This window comes from Coturnix japonica, chromosome 1 (assembly GCF_001577835.2).
Source record: "Coturnix japonica isolate 7356 chromosome 1, Coturnix japonica 2.1, whole genome shotgun sequence".
In the NCBI taxonomy this organism is placed as follows: domain Eukaryota; kingdom Metazoa; phylum Chordata; class Aves; order Galliformes; family Phasianidae; genus Coturnix; species Coturnix japonica.
The window spans coordinates 18,047,794-18,069,414 of NC_029516.1; the positions used below are offsets into that span (position 1 = coordinate 18,047,794).

At 41.7% G+C, this 21,621-nt stretch overlaps 1 protein-coding gene across 3 annotated transcripts in view; it reads left to right on the forward strand.

Annotated features, from left to right (window-relative positions):
• TRABD (TraB domain containing) overlaps positions 1–21,176 on the forward strand; it is a 31,108-nt gene extending 9,932 nt beyond the window's left edge. Inside the window, exons 2-10 of one of the 3 annotated variants that reach the window (XM_015852461.2) lie at positions 465–527; positions 2,889–2,967; positions 5,035–5,201; positions 6,173–6,313; positions 11,523–11,633; positions 12,185–12,324; positions 14,491–14,663; positions 16,650–16,761; positions 18,044–21,176. In XM_015852461.2, coding sequence (XP_015707947.1) covers positions 504–527; positions 2,889–2,967; positions 5,035–5,201; positions 6,173–6,313; positions 11,523–11,633; positions 12,185–12,324; positions 14,491–14,663; positions 16,650–16,761; positions 18,044–18,221 — 1,125 coding nt within the window. In that variant the 5' untranslated portion in view covers positions 465–503 and the 3' untranslated portion in view covers positions 18,222–21,176. Of the gene's footprint in view, positions 1–464; positions 528–2,888; positions 2,968–4,768; positions 4,904–5,034; positions 5,202–6,172; positions 6,314–11,522; positions 11,634–12,184; positions 12,325–14,490; positions 14,664–16,649; positions 16,762–18,043 lie in introns of those variants that run through there. The other 2 variants (XM_015852466.1, XM_015852474.2) reach the window with 2 other exon arrangements.
• Positions 21,177–21,621: the final 445 nt, after the last annotated feature.

A 21,621-nucleotide genomic window follows, 5' to 3' on the forward strand; every position in this document is an offset into this window, starting at 1 on the left:
ATGAAGTAGAGCACCAACCTGGTTGAACAAGATCTTTGCTATTGCTGAAACATTTTTGACAGCTGCTGTATTTTAGACTGCTTATGAATGAATGGGAAGGAAAGGGCAGTTTTGCAGAATCTAAGAAAAAACGTTCAGAGTTCCCATGAACCTTGTTGTTGTTCCACGTATTCTCAGTATGTGTGGAAAACCGAGGCTGTGTTCCAGTTTTAGAGCCAACTCAAAAATTGGATTAAGGAGACAAGGCAGCTTTGCCCTGCTGACGTTGTGGTGGCTTTTTTTTCCCAGCAGAGTTGAAAAGGTGATGTTTGTACAAATTAAGTTTCTTGCTCTTCTTTCTACAGCTTCTGTCAAAGAGTTTGTAGAGCTGCCTCTGCTTCCAGCCCTTCTCCTGGTTTGTCAATAAGTATTATGGGTTTTGTGATCAATTTTTGATTCTCATCCATTCCTTTTACTTCTTGCAGTTCTTGTGAGACTGGTGAAAATAACCCTGCGTTCCAGGGATGCAAGAGGAGCAACAGCCTGAGGTAGGAATTGGAGTTGAAGGTTTTCTTCTCAGTATAATTGAAGGAAGGGCTGACATTCTACATTAGCCCTGTTAATACATAGGGAAGGTCTGCAAAGTCAGGGATCAGGGCTACCAGTGTGACACCCCTTTAAAAACAGAGGAATGAAGGGTTTATTGCTATTGCTTTGCCACATCTACGTTCTTTTCAGGGTCCTTTTCCTACAGCTGCAAGAGCTTAAACAAGACTTCTGTAGTAACTGACTTGTAAGTGAAGAATTGCACAAAGTAGACTAATCTGTTAAAGTTTTTGGAGAAAAAAATGTCTTTTTGTGTTAAATTACATGGCTTGATTGTATGCTGGTCACTCTGAAAGTAATGCCTCCTATCTATTTCCATAGAGACTACAACAGATACAAAGAGCACAGTAACGCTATTTGATAGAGCCAGTTCTCAGCTACGAAGCACTACTTTTCAACACAGCCACCAGCATTTGCTGCACCTTTTAACCAGTGATGAATAAGAGCCTGCATGCCACGCTTGTAACAACCTGTACCAGTGGAGGTGACCCACTGAGGTGCACCACCCACCACCTCACTGAGCTCTCATCCTCTGTTTGGTCTATAGCTCAGTAAGCATCAATGAATGTCAGTGAGTGCTATTTTTCTGAATGGAGGAATTCATTGTCACCCTTTTTCTTCACACACACTTCCAAGTCAGATGCCATTTGTCTGACTGATGTTGTCTGTGGCAACAAAGTTATTCTGCCAATGGAATATTGGCAGGAAGGTTCAACCTCTACTGTCATAGCACTAATATCTGCCTCTGATGTCGTGGGCCAACATCATAAAATAGGAGGCATTACTTTTGGAGCAGCCTTCATATATGACTGGATTCCAGTGTACATAGTTTATATACCTTGCCAAATCAAGCTTAGGTGCTTTTTTGTTCTTTATTCCATTCCTTTTATTCTTTTGTATATTTTTTCCAGTGTGATAAGGGAAGTTTAGTTGCATTTTTGTCTAAGAAGTACAAGTGTTGGCTCATGTGTTTCTTTGTCCTGTTAACTTATTAAAAAACTAACTAAATAAATAAAAGGGGGAGGAGAGGGCAGAAAACAGACTCTCATTACGATAAAAATGCCAGCATAAGTGACAGAACTAATTCTCTGTGTTATATTGAAGAATCTTTCAGAATGTTTTTGTGACTAGATTTAGGCATGCAAACAGTAGAGTCAGGCCATATGTTGTGATCAAAAGCTGAGCTGATGTTTAATTAAATCTGAGAGTGTAATTGCAGTTTGCAGTGTAATTCCAGTTTGCTGTTGTCCATGAACAGGCATTGCTTTGTAGTGAAAGGATGGCACATTGCTGCAAATGCTTTCAGCTTAGTACTGTAGACCCATTGTATCTCTTGGTCTTACTCCAGGAAATGCAGTAATAAATCTTGCCTTACCTTCAGTGGGGCCACAGTAATACACGTAGGATTTATTATCTAAAAATTGCTGTCTGAAACAATGGAGTGTGAGAAGAAAGTGCTCTTGTTGAAAGCTCTTAGCAATGGTATGTGCTTTGTACAGTCCTGTTTTAAAGCTTGCCGGGTTAAGTAGGAATTTTAATGACACTGGTCTCTAGTTAAAAGGCTGTCATCCTTCAGGAGAGTTTGGCCACTTGCTTGCTGACTCTTTAATACTGCTTTTTGTTAGGAGAGTTCTAGGAGTTTCAGGTCTAAGACATGATATGTACTTGGAGTGATAATATTTTAAAGTCAGGCTCTGTAAATCTTCTCCACCCCTTCTCATCCTGTAGCGGGCAAAAACATGGAAGCACTTAATTTCACATCCTTCCACCTCTCGTTTCTGCTGCATATGAAAGTCAGTGTATGCCTGGATTTTGCAAGGCTGAGTCTGCCTGTTGTATATTTACTTACTCTAACAGTATGAAATACCTGGGCAGACTCTTCACGAATGGACCTGTGTATACTTGAGAGCTATTAGTCTATCAAGAATAACAAAATTAATGCTGACTACTTGCTAGTTAAATGAAATATCCGATCTGAAAAGTGGGATGGTGTTATAATCAGTGCATGGTTTGGTTTCCAACACAGATCTCTACATCATCGTTAGAGTTACTGTAAATCTGTTCGGTTTATTCCAGAGTCAGACATTTTTATACATCATGTCAGGTGTACGCACTGTCTCTCATAAACAACTCAGAGAAAAACAGCTGAAAACCACAGATGTTTTGCACTGTTGACACTGCTTAAATTATTTAGTTGCTTGAATATTGTGTGTAGGCTCAAATCGAGCAAACTCACAAGAGGAAAGATGCATTAAAGCATTTCATTATGATTTCCAGCTTCCTTTTGAATTTGTTTCATACAGGCTGCTGCAGATCCAATGTCCTCCTCTGATGTACCAGAAGATGGCCCAAAGGAAACGTCAAGTGTATCGCAGAGTATCTGTATGTTTCTGGCTTGGCTGGGGAGGGTGTGTCCTGTTGGAAGCATGTTAACCCAAATGTCCATGCCTTTTCCTTGCCTAATAAGGATGGGGCTCTGTGCAAAAGGGTGATGCGAATGAGATCATGTTGGCTTAATCTGTTCATGATTTGTAGAGAGGCCCAACTGCATAAGGCACATTTGAAAAGAGCAATGATGGTTGTCTTGCTGCTTTCATGCTTTTCACATTAAGTGCAACCTAACTCTAATGCTAAAGTTGCTGAATAACCACAGCTTTGAGAAGAAGCAATCATGGGAGCAAACTGAGTGTGAAGTAAAGCTATGGGAAAAGCCCAAAGAATAATTGAGACCTAAAGGAGATTTGTTTATGATTCTTTTTTCTTCAGATTTAGAAGTTGGTTTCATTAAAACAAAAAACATTCCTCAGAATGTTTTTCTTGATTATATCCTTAATAACATCTGTTACTTTGCTGTTATAAGAGCTTTTCTTTTTTCTTACGTGAAGCATCATTCTGTCCAGTTCTGAATGTGTGTTTGAGGTGGAGGCTGGAAAAATTAACAGAATGGAAATCCTTTAAGGGTTACAGAATATGCAGAAACCACTTTCAGCTCAAGTAATCTGAGCCGTAAATGATTGGAGATAAGGAGGTCTTTTGGAGGAAGCAGTGTGCGTGCTTTCCTGATTCTTATACTCTTCCTTAGATACCCACTTTTGACTGCTCCAGTAGACCATATGTATGATTAGGTAGATTTTGGTTGATCTAAACAGCTGCTTTGATGATGCTGAGAGCACCACAAATGCCTTGGCCTTACCCCTTCTCCTTTTTACAGTTGAGTCTTCCTCACTGCCTCCTTAGCATCACCATCTGCTATGGCAGCAGATCAGACCATACTGATTACAGCGTGCCATGTTCTTGAGTATTAACAGTGTAGTAGTGGGCTGCTAAATGCTAACTAAAAAGGATGTTGGAGGGTGGCTTTGGTTCTGTTTTGGTTTTGATGTGCATTCCTTTGAGAGAAACATTTATAGAACAGAACTGGGACAGCATGAGTAAAACAGAGTCATGAAAGGATAGAGAATGTATGGTAGGAGACTGTATTGTGTGTGTGTGTGTGAGATATCCCTCTTGTAAAGTGCATGCTGACCTTTTTCTTTTGGGGTTCCTGGTTTTGGATCACTTTAAGTCTCTGCTGACTTGTGCAACAGCTTGCCATGGAAACAAAAATCTATTTTCCTCCTTGATGGCTTGTTTGTTTGTCTGTTTTTTATAAGATCCGCTACAGCTTAAAGAAAACTCCTGCAAAGTTTCTGTATTTCCTGTTGGTGTAAAATTGACACTTCTCTCTCTCAGTTGACGAGCTTTTTGGTATTCCATAAGCAAAAGTGGTGGAACTAACTCTTTCAGTTCTCTATGGCAAGCTTGATACACATGGGCTGAATTCATTTTATTCCAATATGGTCCTAGTTTGTTGTTGAAACCATGGGGGAATTGTTGATTTTCTGACCCAAATGCCTATTAAGTTTTAATTTTCAATTGTATACAGATTTCTGGTGTGCTAGTCACACAGAAGGCTAAATTTCATGTTGGTAGGTATCCTACATGCTCCAGCATGTACGGGTTACTTTACCAGCATACTCATAGCACTATACATATGTTTCTATCATTTATACAGATAAGATTCCAAAAAGGAACGTTTTTGCTCTAGAAATGAAAAAATGCTTTTTTTATTTTTTTTTCCTGATTTAGTATATACCTTTTCTAAGTATTCTTTGCTTCTCTGTCCGCCTCACCTGCCACACAGCTTCTCTTTTCCTTACTGAACTGCGTGGGCAACCTGTCCCAGTGTCCACAGGGTAGAAAACCTGGACTGAGACCCATGCTTGGAGGCAGCCTCTCCAGTGGTGGCACTCTCAATGATGTAGCCTCAGAAATGAATGTAAGATTACAGTGGTAAATCGATGGCCTTTTAGCTCTACTCTGCTGTTCAGTGGCGACATTTTTGTTTTCTGTCTTTCTTACCTGCATTTCATAATCATCTGTGCTTTTCTTTTTTCTTTACAATTGCAGCTGATGCAGATGCATTTAAAATTCTGCTGGAGATGAAAATGAAGAAGAGGCAGAAAAAACCTGCCTTACCAAGCACTGTGACTGAGCTCGACACTGAGGATGGTTCTAAAGTGTATGTGGTTGGAACAGCCCACTTCAGTGACAGCAGCAAAAAGGATGTAGTGAAGGTAGTTTTGAACTGGAAACCTTCCTGCACTGTGTTGCTAATGTTGACTTATTAAAAATATCACATAGGAGAATGAAGTCTGACTCAGTTCTTTGCTGCAGCCTCTAGATCCTGTTTTCAAATGAGCTTTTGGAAGACTTGACAGCACAGTGGGATGAGCAAAGAGGCAGCCATATTATCTTGGGTTATTATGAAATGCAATGCTCTTCAATCTCAAATATTTATTTGTCCTCTAAAGGACAAATGCAGACAGTCATAGTGTTACTGTTTGCTTACCGTGATGAGAATTTGATGAGAAGATGCAAAGCCTTAGAACAGGAACTGCAATTCTCAGCTTCTTTGTGCATGGGATGTGTAGTACTGAGCTGTAAAACCACGCTGCCCAAAACTTGAGAATGTGGTCCAAAATACAAATGGGTTGGAAACACTAGTGGAGCTAGGAGCTATTTCATACTAGAATTTATGCAAAACCTGCAATTCAGAGTGGCTTTATTCTCTGGATCACAGGAGGGAAGGAATCTTGTACCAGAATCATCAACTATGGCTCTTAATAAAGCCTTTTTTTAAAGTCAGATTGCGAGTGGTCTCAGGGTGTGGGTAGAGGGACTTTGCTAATGTGAAAGAAAGAAGCTGAACATCACGATTTTCTTTTGTTATCCTTCTTCCTGTCCCATAGCATCTAGTAGCTGGGGCATTTCACTGTCATCTTCTTCACTTTTCTCAATAAATAGCTAGTTTGGGAAGTCTTGCTTTCTCATTGTTATTTTACTTGAAAATGATTGCTGGAATGTGCTTTTTAAGATCCTTTTCTCATGAATGTATCAACATAGGCTGTTTCTCTTCAGTCATTCTTAAACTGGTGTAAAATTATGTGTGTGTGTGTGTATATGTATATATATATACACACACACTTAGTGTTGTTAAATAACACTAATAACTTAAATATATATATATATCATTCTTCTCTTTCAGACAATACAAGAAGTGCAGCCAGATGTGGTTGTGGTGGAACTATGCCAGTACAGAGTTTCTATGTTAAAGATGGATGAAAAGACTTTACTAAAAGAAGCCAAAGAAATAAATCTTGAAAAACTTCAGCAAGCTATAAAGCAGGTATGATTCCCACACTGAGAGTTAAAGATGACAAAATACTCTTGATACAAGTTACAGCTGGAAAAGGTGTTCCTGCTAGCTGGGAACTTAATGGTGTTTACCTGGGTGGTGGTAAGTTGTATTTTGTTTTCAGCTGCAGTGCTGTGGGTGTCAGTTGCACTTCTGAATTGTATGGGCAGGTGTTGACCTCAGCAGGATTCTTCCTGTGTTTAACAACTGTTCCACTTCCAGAACACAAGAACTTAATTGTAGTGTTCCACTAATCCATTTAGATACAGTTACTATCCCTACAGTCTGCATCTGTATTGCAGCTACTGAAGGAGTGCTTACTTTTGCTATTGTCTGTAGTAGTCTACTCAGTTGCATTCCTCTTTTTTGGTCAGGTGGTAATTGTTTTGTTTTGTTTTTGGTTATTTCCTTTCCCTTTGTCCTTCAGAGTAGCTGCTTATTGACTGTTGGCCTTGAAGGAGGCTGTTGAAAAAGCTGGGCAGATAAGAGTAGATTACTGCTTGAATTACTGCTAGTCTGGCAGTTTGCCACTGTTTTGGATGTGTAGGTGCATAATGACTGTTGCCCTTTAGTTTTCAGTTTCTCCTTATTAGCTTGTATTTAAATAATCTTAAGCCAAGCCCAGTGAAACCTCACAAAGTCAATTTTGAAGTGATCGTGGGATGTTTGGGTAGAATAGTAACTTTCCATCTGGGTGAACAAATTCAGGGTTGTTATGTATTGGAATTATTTTATTGAAGTAATTGGGGAATTTCCAGGATTGCTTCCTTCACAGGAGAGAAAAGAGCATCCATGTAGAGTGTGTGAGTGGCTGAGGGCAAATCTATGGTGTCTTTGTGTGTGAACACACACACAGTGTTTCACTGCTGTCTTCCTGACTCATACAGTTAGGCAATAATGTACCTTTCCTGTTTGCTTTATTTATGTCCTATCAGAGGATAGAAGATTGCAAAACGTCTGCAAATTGCGAGTTATTGCATCCATCCATCTATTTTAGGCCAGGTGGATTGTTTGGATGCGTGTAGCCAAAATTATGCATCTTTGCAACAGAGCGGCATAGTTGACCTAGTAAATAAGCACAGAAGCTGCTTTGTTTTATGAAAATATATTTAAAGAAATGTTTTATAACAAAACTAAATACATTTTTACTGTGTTAAGTTTTTCAAGAGGACATTGGAAAAGGACAATGAAAATAAAATGCCTTACATTGCAAAATAAATGGCATACAGAGAAAAATATCCTTTGATGTCAATTCATCTTGGCAGCTTTGTTATCAGCAGTTCCTACCAGAACTGAAAGTGATGCTCTGTTCAGGCTGTGCTGGTTCCTAAATCAGAGAGTAACACAAGGATCATTACTGTGACAGCTCAGCCTCCTTTCTCATGAGAAGTGATGCAAATAATAGTATTTGGATGTTGTGCCTTTAAAGAATGTATTTCTCCATGTATGAACTCAACGTAGGGGACAATGTAGTAGGGGAAAGGCATTGAACCAGTAAGTTGCTCCGCCTGCTTCAGTTGTCACCCCCCATTTCACAGTGATGGAACTGGTAACCGGGCCAAAAAGTTACAGCAAAAGTTAAAACTGCTTGTAACTTTCATCCTGGAGTATCGAATTAGAAAGATAATGCCACATCTTTCTGTAATGGCTCTAAAGCAGTGAAAATGGATTTCATGGTTAATCACTGAAGTCGGAAGCTGAGCAGAGTGTTAATGTGAAACTGTTGCACACTTGCAATGGATCCCTGGTATTCACAGCTTGTTAAACATCTGTTGGGGGTTTAAATATACTTCCTCCAGCTCCACCTTGAATTTCAAAACTCTTACAATGCTTTACAGAGAACTGACTGTTTGCTTTCCATTAAGTGCAGACTGAAATTTGGCTCAATGTGTATTACCTGTACAGTTGGCTTAAACCAAACTGGTAAGACTGGTTCTTGCTGGTGACAGGTGACAGGACAAGGGAAAATGGCCTTAATTTGTGCCAGGGTAAGTTTAGATTGGATATTAGGAAGCACTTCTTTACAGAAAGGGTTGTTAAACACTGGAATAGGCTCCCCAGGGACATGGCTGAGTCACCATCCCTGGATGTGTTTAAAAAATGTTTGGATGTGGTGCTCAGGGACATGATTTAGTGGAGGGTTGTTAGAGTTAGGGTACTATGGTTAGGTTGTGGTTGGACGCGATGATCTTTGAGGTCTTTTCCAACCTGAGCAATTCTATGATTCTATGACTGGTTTGGTCTTATCTTCTCAGTTTTGTGTTTCCTCTATCCTTTCTGTGTACCTACCAGAGTTCATATGGCCACGTGGCTGCCTGAATAGGGCATGCTTTCTGTTATGTCCCTGCGTTGCTCTGTTGTTGTCTCTAGTTCTGTCACAAAGAAGGAGGAGGGAAACTTTAGGAAAGGAAGAAGTGGACTGGTGGCAGCAAAGGCTGAAAGGGCCTTGTTTTAACCTACTCTTCTGGGATGAATGTACCCGTGCAGGAATATACTATAATGATTTTTATCCTGCTTGTGGCCAGTGTAAAAGCTGTTATTAAGCTGTGCAAAACAGCCCTTCATGCTTAGCCTACAGGATTTTCTGTTAAATAGTAGATGCACTGTGAATTGGTAGGTGAAGGTACCATATACATATGGACCTGCATAGGCTGCATGCTCTGGTGCCTTGAAGAGTAGCCTCCAGTGCACCTGCAGCAGTAGTAAAACCAGTTCCAGTCTCTACCAGCCTGGCTGTGTTTGTACAGGGTCACATCCATTTGGTGTTGGTTTGTATTGTTGTTTGTTTTTTTTTTTCTTGAAGAAACCCAGGGCTAAAATACATGCTGCTTGCTTCTGTCTGCAGTTTTGCAGTTAGGGTGTTGGATCTGTAACTTCTGACACAGTCAGAGCAGCTGCAAACTGCGCTCTTTAGGCTACATTCCCATACATAACATGAGCACGGCTGTGCTGTCTGAGGGGAAGGGTTGTCTGCTTCAGAAGGCCATTGGCAGATGCCTGGAGAAGAGCATGGGAACCTGTAGTCAGACCTTGCCTGGGCATTCATCGCTTCTGTCATCCTGTTTGCTGGATGGAGCCCTGGGCAGCCTGCCCACAGCATGGGGATTGGAACTAGGGCATCTTTAAGGTTCCCTCCAACCTAAGTTATTCTGTGATCACTCATCCGTTCCCAAGCCTCGTGAGAAGAGATTAAACACACTACATACTCGTGTGTTTGGTATTTCTGTGCACTGTGCATTGTATTTTGTTTTCACATTTCACTCATTCACTAAAGATGACACAGTAGTGTGGGTTTCTGTTCCATTCCTTTCCTGACAATCCTTCTCATTTTACTTATGTTCTGCTTACTGCTTCACTCTGTGTTTATAGCTGTGAAATATGTGTCAGTCCCTCAGGATTTAATGCTGTTGTGGTCCTCTTTCCCTTATCTGACGTGGAATAATTTGGTGTTGCTAACAAACTCTCTTATTCTTGCATTTTGCTCTTTATCCCCACACCTTCTGGCTGGCCAGTTGCTGCTGGTTGGTGCTACACACTGCTGCTCGTCACCTTTTATGTGACAGGCTCCTCTGTGATGCTGAGCAGATGTGGCAGGCATTGAGTTCCATGCATGTTAAGAGCAAAAACGACTCAGACACTTCAGAGTTGCATCCCTTTGTTATCTGGCAGGGCAGATCTTTCCATCACTGTGTAAAAATGTAGACTTCAAAGGGTGGATGATCCCACAGATGACCCAAGTTTGAATTATCTTAGTTTATTTGTGGGTAATCTTCTCTGAACTTTTGGAAACCCATGTCTCCGTGGATGCTGAACTCAGTCTCAGATGCTGACTCCTTTTCACTGCCCTTTTTCTTCCTTGTCTCTCCCCAGCAGCCCAGTGTCCTGTCTTTCTGCTTGGCATATGCATGTGATGACAGCTGTACGTCAGTTGGTTGTTCCTGTGACATGCCTTGCTTGCTGGTTTGTAACTTGATGAAGCAGATGCGCGGCTAGTTTTGACGGTAGCCGCTCTCTTCTCTTCTGCTAATCTTTAATGACTCTAATCCTTTTACCTGCAGAAACTGCCTATGGCCTTGTGAGAGGTTGCACAGGCATCGAGGCTGGCACTGCATGAGTCGCTTGAGTGTGTGCATGGGAGCAAGGAGGGGAGACCAGGATTTCCTCAGTAATTTTGAGCAGTTCTATCAACTCTGTCCCATGTAACTTTACCTTCAGCCACGTGGAACTGCTGATGTAGTGGGAAAGCTAACCTTTGGTGAGGTAGAGGGGAATGCCACTTTTGGTAGCGGTATGGGATGATGCCAGATTGAAGGAGGTGCATAACTAGGTGACAGACTACTCTTGGAGACAGGAAGCACTCAGTCACTGGGTCTTTGTCATAAGAACAAGTGGTACACAACAGCCAGAGCTGGATGGAAGAGCTCTGAATGGGGTTACAGTGATGTTTTCATCTCTGTTTGAAGAGCTGGGAAGGGAAATTTTGCTTAAATGTGTCTAAAGAAGTCTGCGTTGTTAGGTATCTGTTTTAAAAAGTAATAAGATGCTTTGTGCAAGGAGGGGCCTTCGGTATGCTGGTTAGTGGGTGGGAGTCATACCCAAGGTTTTCCTTCTAAGGTCTCATGTGCTGAAGTCATACACATCAAATTCTTGCACAACCTTGAGTTCTCTGCTTCTGCAGCTGTTCGCCTGACTGGTGCCAGCCCAGTGCTTCACAGGGATCGTAGGAGTATTTATCTATTTTACACCACTAGCTATTTAAGTGTCTCTATAACATGATTGTAAATTCAATTGAATGTATTTTTATGTTCCCTTGGTTTTGTGTTTTGTTTTTTTTTGTAAGCAAATCAAGAAATAAAAGTACAGTGCGTATGGTAGAACAGCTCATACATCATCAGCCTGGTGAAATAAATGGAGACAGAAATAAATCTGGCTACTCTCTGTCTTTTCCTGTCATCTTTCTTTGTTGTTGTTGAAAGGGAGGATATAGTCTGCACACCACTGAAAAAGCCTCTTAACAAATGGTAGGAGCTGAAACAAAAGAGCTTCATTCATCAGGGAATTAGCTCCAAAAAGTATCTTCTGTATTCCTTCTTCACTAAGATATCTGGTGTTTTTTCATGACTGTGAAAGGTGCATTCTTCTGAGAAATCCACACAGTATGTTGGTATTTCTTTCTAACATTTTTCTCCTTTTCCACCAGAATGGAGTCATGTCCGGGCTGATGCAAATGCTGCTCCTGAAAGTGTCTGCTCACATCACAGAACAGCTGGGGATGGCCCCAGGAGGGGAGTTCAGAGAGGCTTTCAAAGAGGTGCGATCATGAAATACTTTTTCTGAGGTCAAATTACTGCCCTTTTGCTTCCCGTGTCAGTAAATAAAGGCATTTGTTAGAAAGGGGCGCTCTGGCCATATTTTTATTGAAGCCTATGAAGTGGTAAAAACCATCTCCGGCTTCAAAAGTACAAACATTCATAGCCCTAAATGACATGAAATCAACTCCAAAAAGATTTTAAATGAGTGGTATTTTGGATGATATTTGTTTCAGTTTATTTTGTTCCTGTTTGAATAACTGTTCCTGAAGTTGGGGTGTGGATCCTGGTCATATTGTTGGCAGTGTCAGGATTTCAGCCTATGGAAACAAATCTGTCAGGATGAATTAAAGTTGGTTAGCTCTGTCTCCTTTTCTGAAATGGTCAAAATGGTCTGTGGTTCAAAATATTTCTTGTTGTCTAACTGTGACAATATGTGCTCTTTTCTTTTTTGTTAAAATAACTTAAACCACATAGTGAACAACTGTTGTCTTAATAGTGCTGTACTGTGTTACAGTATGTGTTGACCAGTAATTTGTATCTTCTCTTCCAGGCTAGTAAAGTACCTTTCTGTAAATTTCATCTTGGAGACAGACCCATCCCAGTTACATTTAAGAGGGCGATTGCTGCACTTTCTTTTTGGCAAAAAGTGAAGCTTGCCTGGGGCCTTTGCTTCTTATCTGACCCAATCAGGTATGAATGAACATCCCATATGTTTAGCAGTGAATTGTTCATCTCTTCTGAGATAGGAGCCTGAAGTTCTCAGACCCAGCCTGATGTGGTGAAACCTCACGTTAATGAGAGAAATATACAAACTATCCTGGAATAAGTCATGTTTTTAAAAGACAGCTGGCTATCCTGCTGCATTTTTTTTGGTATAATACTATTTTGATTGATTAATTCTAGGCCGTTGATGACTTAGAAGTAAGTGATTTTATGCTGAAAATAAAATCTTTCTCAGTACTGCTGTGTGAACACTATAAATGAAAGAGAGTAGAGCCTCATGATGATGATTCCATTCGGGTTTCCAAAGGACTTGGGCCTGCAGTACTAAGTCATGTGAACCTCAGAGCAGCCTGAGAACTGAATCTACATCATCTGCTGTCTGAGCAGATGTTGGGAACAAGAGAAAACATTTGAAATTTCTACAGTGTCTTAATGACCATGGCCTTTATGAGGGGATGCTGTTAGGTTTCTGTCTTACAGTAATACTTGTCAGACTATTCCCTTGCTCAGTTTGGTTTCCTGTGCCCTTTAAAGAAACCACTGTGCCAAGTTTGCTTCCTCTTTGCTTCTGGACAGCAGTAGGTGTGAGAACTTGCTTGAACTGGATGACAGCATGCCCAGCTGTCATCCTGAGTTCCATCTGCTCCTTGCTATGGTGGAAGACTTGCCAGAAGCAGGTTTGCAGTGTGTGTGGATCCTGAATCTCTGTGCCTCTTATACTCTGTAACTGGAACTCTGCACACCTCATTGAAGTGATTGATGTCAGTTCTTTCAGGCGCTTGAAATTGGGCCAGGGCTGGAGATAGTAGGGACAGCCAGGTCTTGTATCTCAGTTTTAGCAGTTACTAAATTGTTGCTACCTGTGAACACTTACTACTTCATCTGTAAAACATTGGTCCTGCTTTCAATCCATTAACTACATTAATGTACATTAGTTCATGTGCAAAGTTTTGTTACCTATGAATCTAATACCAATATGAAACTGTTTCCAGTTTCTGTGTGGAGCTGGGGGATGTGTTTCTCAGCAACTGCTCGCATTCACGCTGATATGATTTACTGTTTTCAACTGAAATATTTAGGTAGCTGTACTTAAAATAAATTATCTTCATTAACACAGTAGCATTCTAAGTGTTGTAGCGCATCAATCAATTGTAAGATGTTGATGTTTTAAAAACAATATGGGTAGGTACTGAAAAGGAAAGGTGGGTGTAATTAAAAGCTGTTGGGGCAGGTACTGTGTAGATGAGCTCACTTACTATCAGTGTGAGGTTCTACTGAAAATGGAGTAATCACTCAAAGTCACGTTTGTCAGTGTGTTTCCATGATCTGTTGAAAGCTGCCAATGCCTTTTCGTGGTTGTCTGCCTTTTGAAGCATCCTTTTGATGTCAAACTTCAAGAAGTAAACAAACAAATCTTTTGGCAACACTCTCCAGCAGGCAGTGATACAAAGGGAGATGATTTTGTTGCCAGACTGTGACTGTACCACTGCTGTGGCTGCAAACGGAAGGTTGACAGCACCTATTTAAAAGAAAAGTAACAATCCTACAGAAACTCATTAAGTTTGCTCCTGCAGTTCTTATTTATTTCCTGCCCATCTCTGCTCTTCCATTCAGGCAACTGATTAATAACTCGCTGCCCTGCTGAAGAACTGTGATTGACACCAGTGCTGCAGAATCCTTTCCACCCTTGCAGACTGTGCCTGGCATTGTGCTGTTTTGTTCCTTAAATAGAGCTTTCGTGTGTTCGGTGATCAGATCCGCTCCTCAGGAGCGCTCTGTTGCCTTTTTTAGGCTGAATATACAGTAAAAGTAGGGCACTGTGATAACTCTTTCCTTTGAAGCCCTGGTGCTTTTCTGCAATTGTCAGCTTTTAAACTGACAATTTGACAATCTTTGGTTGAGCTGCCTAAAGGCGAGTGACCTCTGCTTTGCCTTTCTCTCACTGTAGAGGCATTGTTAAGAATGCAGTTTTTCAGGCTTATGCAGATTGTTCCTGTTTTTCAGAAGAGAGTTGTCTGTGTGGGTTTATGTCAATAACGTGTGTAGTGCGTGATTGTTTTTATTCATTGGTTTGTCTGCACTGGGCTTTAGAAGCGTAACACAGATACTGAGAAAACGTAACCTTTCTTTCAGTAAAGATGATGTGGAGAAATGCAAACAGAAGGATTTACTGGAGCAGATGATGGCAGAGATGATTGGAGAATTTCCTGATCTTCACCGAACAATCGTCTCCGAACGAGATATTTACTTGACCTACATGCTGAAGCAAGCAGCAAAGCAGATAGAACTACCTCGGGCTTCAGAAAGTAATTGTTTTAAAGCAGATACCTTAACCATTGTGTTCTTTGTGTGCTGTTACAAATCTCAGTTCTTTGTGGGAAAGCTGTGGTGTTCTGTGTGTTTATCCAATCCGTATCACAGAAGATTACAGTGCTTGAAAAGTTATGGGGTATGTGACTCTCCTACTGCAGCCTCCTATAGAAGAAACCTCACAGAGCAATAGACCACTAATGATGATTCTTTCCTCACTGTGCTATTTAAACCTGCAAAATACTGATTAGTCTGTCAGCTTCTTCAAAAGGCATCTGGCATTACAGCACAGCATGGGACAGTCTAGACGTGTGTCGCCTGTCTCACTGTCTCACCAAATTAATTGTTACCCAGAGCTGCTCAGGCACAGATTTCCTGCTGAACTAATTACTTCTAATTTTCAGTATTCATCTCGCTTTGCTTATTATAGATCTGGCTCCTGGGAACGCTGGCGATATGCAACAAGTATGAACTCTGTATTTCTGCAAGGCATAAGCATACAGAATATTTCTCCAGCCTTCAGAAGGATTTTACTCCTGTGTGCTATCGGCATCCCCTTTGTTCATGTAAAGAAAGGTGTGCATATATATATGCACACAAGCATACTGAATTAGGAGTTGCCTTTTTTTGCTGTCTTGTTTATAACTGCTTCAGTGCAGACCTCTGACACTGTCTTCTGACTGTAAAAATAGTGAAGGAGTTGCACTTCTTGCACTTCCCTTGCCTAGTATTACTTCAGTGTCAACATGATGAAGCTTCACCAAAAGCATATTGTTAGTGCAGGTAACGTGGTTAAAGGAGGCATAGAATCATTTAGGTTGGAAAAGACCTCTAAGATCATCTAGCCCAACCATCTGTGCATGCATTCAATCATTAATCAGAGGAGCAGGCTAAAAAGTAAGTTTCATTGTTATTCTTTGCAGAATCTTAAGCCACCAAGAATTGTGCAGTGAATCCTCTGTTGTCATTCTCCTTGTTTCCTTTCTTTAAATCTGCCTTGAGAGCAGAGTTTGTGAATCACAGGTTCACTGAATGCCTGGGAAACTAGAAGGGTTTTACATGTACTGCAGAGGATTTAAGATAAATGGGATATAATAAATAGATGGGACTGCAAAAGAATGTGAATGCATCACCTGACGGACAGTCCTGTGCTGCAGTATTGTAGTAAATGAGACAGTGCCAGAGGTAGTTTTGTTAAGCTGCATGTCACTATTACTATGACTTGGACCTTTTTCTCATATTACTCCCATGACACTTTACCAATTTTTCCAGTGGGGGAGAGGTAATGCAAAAACTTTTGGGATGAATGCATCGGTTTCTCCTGAGTGTTGAGAAAGATGGCTGGCAGATGGGAGGTGAGGTGAGAGCTGCCCTGTGTGGTGGCAGAGTGGTAACCAGCTGCCTGGCTGCTGCACACTAACAGCACAGGTTTTGCTGTTACTTGCTGAGGCCAGCTCTGTAACTGAGCTTAACAGGGTCAGGTCTAATCTTAGGCCCTGTTCTCTCTGGCTGTCCGTGTCTGCCAGCCTGTGCTTTCCCATTGCTGGGATTTGTGCCAGCTGCCCGAAGCTGTGAGCAAAGCTCTGCTTGGGAGAGAGCAAAGAGCAGGGCTGTTCCCTATAAACAGCACAGAAACAAGACCCGCTCAGGGTAGGGAAGAGATGGATTTAGAGGCTCAGTAGAGCTTGCATTGGAGGGTGCGGTGTGAGCACCAGCCTGTTCTGTTTACTGGAACAAATGCTTCCTGATAGTAAGAAGTTATGCTAAAGTTTGAGGAAAAAGAAAGAGGAAGAAACACAACGAATTAAAAACAAGACGAAGCAGTGGGTGGATGTGGAATATGGGTAATTTTTTTAATGTGCAGTAATGAGTCTCTGCTTCTTAGAAAATGCTGTCTTGTAATCTTGCACTTCACCTCTTTATTTGTAGCTTTAAACTGGTTCTTCTACAAATGTGTTCCTTTGTTTCCATCTCTTCCCTAGCTGAACCTAGGAAATACATCCCTGCTGTTGTAGTTGGTGTGGTTGGGATGGGTCACGTACCTGGAATTGAAAAGAACTGGAACTCTGACTTGAACATTCAGGAAATAATGAGGTAAGCTGTCCCCCCCCCATGTCTTGCCATAGCAACTTCACTTGCTCAAAGTCAGCAATGATTGGTTTGGGAGTTTCTTGGTTTTTGGTCACAGCTTAAAGAAATGCCACTGCTGTATTTGCTACCCTGTCAGCTCACTGACTTGCTGTGCTGACTGTGTACAGCAAAGGAACAGGAACTGCCAGAGGAAGAAAGTAAAAACAGTACATGGTGGTATATTGAGGGAAGGTGAGGTGAGAACACGCCCTTGTCTGGAGAGAAAAAAGAGTCAGTCCATACCAAAGGCTTCTCAAGTGCAAATTCAAATGTGGTCTGTAGGAGGTGACAAAAATGGGCTTCCGGCCTACCATTCCAGCCTACCTACTTCAGATTGGGCTGATTTAAGCCACAGATTTTCACTCCACCATATCTACTAAAATAGGTGTATGTGCTTTATAAAAGAAGAAACAGGGCTGTATCCTGTAAAGGCACAGGCTGGGATTTAAGAAATGTATGAGGGATTACAGCGTGACCTGGTAGAGTGGGTAAGGCCTGCCATGCTTTAGGACAACTAAGTGGAAGAGCTACCAGTATCTTTCCTAAGAGCTATTTGTTGCATTAACTTCACCTTTTAAAGCGATATAAAGCAAATTACGTTTGGAAGATTACTGTGCTTTTTGTCATTGAAATCTTCTTCCATCTGTGCTGTTGCGCTGCAGTTGCGGAGCAGCTGCATCTTTGTGTTAGTGACTGCCATCTACTGAAAGGGAAGAGTTCTTAACATTTCTACATGTTAGATTTTATGTGTTGCACAGTGACCTCATCTGAATCAAAACATGCATGTTTCTCAGTTGCCCAATTTTTAGGTTCTTTGACTGAACCTGACTATATATTCTCTTAACATGCAAGATCTTACCAGCTTGTACCAGCGTCCTGTGCATCTTCTCATCTTTGGCTCTGCAGGGAAATGCACAGTAACCTTAGACACAGTTCTCCACTATTGGCTTCTGGTGTTCTCAAGAATTCTTGGCTGTTTTTATAGTGATGGGCAAATGAAGGTCCACAGCTATTAGAAGGAGCATCTTATGTAGGTGGGAATGGCTTTTAATAATGTTATTACTCATAAAGACAGTAAATAATCTGGATGTAGTGCTTAAACAGGACAGTGTTCCTTGCTCATTCATGACACATCTGTTCCCTGAAAGTCTCCTGCCCTAAAAGGCCGAGAGGAGGAGCAGTCCTTGCTTTGGCAAGAAGCTGCTCTGCAGATGTTCACCACTGTTTTATGTCTCTCTTGCTGCAGTGTGCCTCCTCCATCAGCTTCAAGTAAGATTTTCAAATTTGTCATAAAAGCAACAGTTTTTGGACTGATGGGCTATGGCTGCTACCGGATAGGGCAAAGGACGGTTCAGTTTATCCTCTCGATGCCAGCAGCACAGAGCTATCTTCAGAAGCTGACAGAAATAAGGTCTCAGCATTGAACGTAAGTGGAGGCACGACGTGAAGAAAGTGGCTGAAAAGGGCGATGGAGGCAAACAACGTGAACAGGACTGAAGGAAGGAAATGAGGATTCTACTGAGAGGCGATGGGTGCGGAGCAAAGCTGAATTGCTGTGTAATAAACGATTTGATACTGAGCTTACACCAGCTATGATCTGATGAGTAAGTTTGATTCCTGGTGCGTTGCATGAAACCACGTGATTCCAGATTGAGGCAAACGTAATACGTACACAAATATATATTATATATATTCGTACGGTGTGTGTATATATAATATATATTAATGATGATGTAGTACAGACAGCTTAAAGAGTGTATGCTTGTGACTTATTTTCCAGAAGAACAGAACACCAAGTAACCAAATTGGCTGCGTCTGCTGTGAAATTCAGGGACACTTGCTGGAGTGATTCGTTTTCTTTCCCTGGGTATAATAATACCTAGCGGTCACTTCTGGTGCCAGACACTTTTACACATAATTCAGAAGGGCGTATTCTCAATGCGTGTTTTCTACTTGAAAATGTTTAGGCTTTTTAAAGACTTGTAAGCTTTCCAGACATGTCAGAACTGTGCAGGCTGCCGTACGTTCACCGCTCGGATTTTTTACAAGCCTTACTGAAGAAAGGAAGCGCTGCCTTTAGGTTGCATCCCTCCTCCACTGGTTGAATTGTCTTCTGCATAGAGAAGGTAGAGCCGCGCCATCAGATTCATTTTGTGTCAGATGTTTACAGGACACTCTGTTCCTTTAGATTAGGTTATTTAAACTGTATTAGCTAAATCCTGCTGGATTCAGTATTGTAAATTTGAGACTAGAACTGCTGTACAGGTTTTGTTTCTTGGACCTTTTGTTATCGGGACAAGAAGTCTGGAATTGATCGTACCTGCTCCTCAGTTTTGATACATGACAATATGTTATTTATCAATGTAATTTCTCGGTGGATGAATATTTTAATCTATTTAATAGAAAAGCAATGTTCAACTTAGTTTTTCAAACTAGCGACAGCATTTTATTTGGGTTACCTGCTATTTATACGTAGAATAATGGATACTTTGGGCTGCTGTGATTTTTAAGATTCTCCAGAACAGCCATCTGTCACCCATCTCTTTTATTGTTTAGGCTGATGTGTAATAGGAGGTTTTGGTGCCCTTCATACGGGGTTTTCAATGATTGTGAAGTGCCCTCTGCAATCAGCTGCTCGCAGTTCCGCAGTGCAGACAGCTTTGACTGGCATACCAGAGTTTTAACCTGATGTATTTGAATGGAAGAGTCCCATTTGCTCCTCAGGCTCATATACAGTCGCTCATTGATTATAGTGGGGTTTTTGTTTTCACTGATTTCTTTTGGGACTGAAAGATGAGAACCAACGTGTGAGGCGAGAGGAGGAAATCATCACGTTGTGCTTTGTGTTTCCTTGCTGCTTTCAATTGGTTCAATAAAATCAATGGACTGCTCTCAGCATGGTGAATGGCCTGAGCCTTGTGCAGGAGGTCGTCCCACACGGCCACTGGTGGCTGGAAGCTTGGACACCTCGCAGGCCCTGCTCTGTGGTGGCAGACTTTGCTGGGAGCGGTGTGTCCGTGCAGCCTGATGCTCTTCTGCCTCACGCTCTGCAGGTGTTGTGGTGCTTCCCTCTGCAGCAGATCACTGAAGTGCGTGTTCATCTTTAACCCTACGAAATCGAACCCAGTCCTGCAGAGCACCGAAGGCAATGCATGGTGTGTTTGTGGATCCGGGCCTTAGAGCTCTGCAGGGAATAAACCTGAGCAAGTGAGGATGGCAGAGATTCACGCTTGGTGAGATGTGATGGTGATACAGAGTAGGATGGAGTCAGGTCCATCTCGTTTTCCATGGTCAGCGCTTGAGGAACCCCCCGCCATCTCTAGAGAGACTGAAAGCCACGTTGAGAACTGGAGTGACTCATTTTGCTCCCTGATGTTTTTGGTGAAGGTCTGATGAATTGTTTACAATGAAGCAGTCCTATCTGAATAGTTCTATTCCATGTTACATACATTATTGAGAGATGAGAGCAGAAGCTTGAGCTCGTTCTGTCTCTCCTGACATACCAAAAGGTTGTTGTTGTTTTGTTGTGAGCTTGGTTTTGTTTGGGTTAATTTTGTTTTGAGGTCTTTTTAGCTGTTAGAGTTCCAGGTATATTGATTCTGGATGTCTTGCTTTAAGATACCTGCGGATTTTTATAGTATCTGCAGGCATTGTGACAGCTCTGTAGCTCTTTGATATCTGTGCTCAGGTAATTTTACACAAAGGAAAACAAAGCTAAGAAATTTCAGACATGAGCCTTAAACTCAGGTGGGACTAATTGCTAGACATTGTCATGGAGCGTTGTTGCAGACTTGACATGGTGCGCTTCTTAGCCAGAAGTGTAAGCTGTCCTTGTCACTCAGTCACTATCAGCAGTTACTATCTTGAGTCTTTGTTTCACTTGTTCTCCTTCCTTTTTAAACGTATCATAGCAGATATGAAGGAGGCTGCCTGGGGACAGAACTCGCGGTTTCTTCCCGCTGTTGCAAACAGGCAGAGGTTGTACGTATGCAGTTTGCTCAGTGGTGCTTGAAAGCCTGATGAGTTTGCAGAACCATCAGTCCTGTGAATGCAGACACGACTGCTCAGTGTTGTGTATCCCACGTGTTGTACCGCCTGTGTCACAATCAGTGTTTTAGGGCCATTCCTTTCTGTTCCAGTCGGTCCTCTCAGTGTTAGAGCATCCCGTCCAACCGAGCTCTGTTGAACTGTCCCAGCCCTGCCTCAGCCTTACGAAGCCATACTGTATTTTTTTGGTGACATGTACACCTGTTTCATGCGTCTGTACATGTAATGTAATTGGAAGTATTTTTAACAATGTGTGCCTTTACTCTGAAGTGATTTAAAGCGAACAGCAGTATGTTCTATGATAGAAAAAATAAAATATTTTAGCCACCGTTTGCTGTTGAAGACGTTTCTTTTCCATGTCAATTAGGTTTGGTGAGCGGGGGTTTTTTCTTGCTCGTCTCATTGCTTTTCTTCTAACTTCTGCAGTGCCTGATTGTATGACGGCCTTGGTCCCAGCCCAGCAAGGTGCTCGAGCATCTGACATTGGGCACAAACAGCCCCTCCTGCTTACAGGGCTGTTTTCTGCATGAGAACCAAAGACTATGTGGAAAAGGTGTTGAGTTGGAAGCAAAAAGTTTAATCTTGTGCAACTGGGGAAGGTATCACCACTTCTTTAAAAGGGGGAGGGAGGACTTGCTAAAAAGACCCCGTTTTTGTGCTGTAAACAAGTCGGTAGCCAAGTGTGTAGCCACCGCTTGTCAGTCAGTGCTCTGTGCCTCTTGGTTAAGCGTGCAAAGCAAAGGTGTCTGTGTGCACTATGTAGTCCTTGGTTCAGCA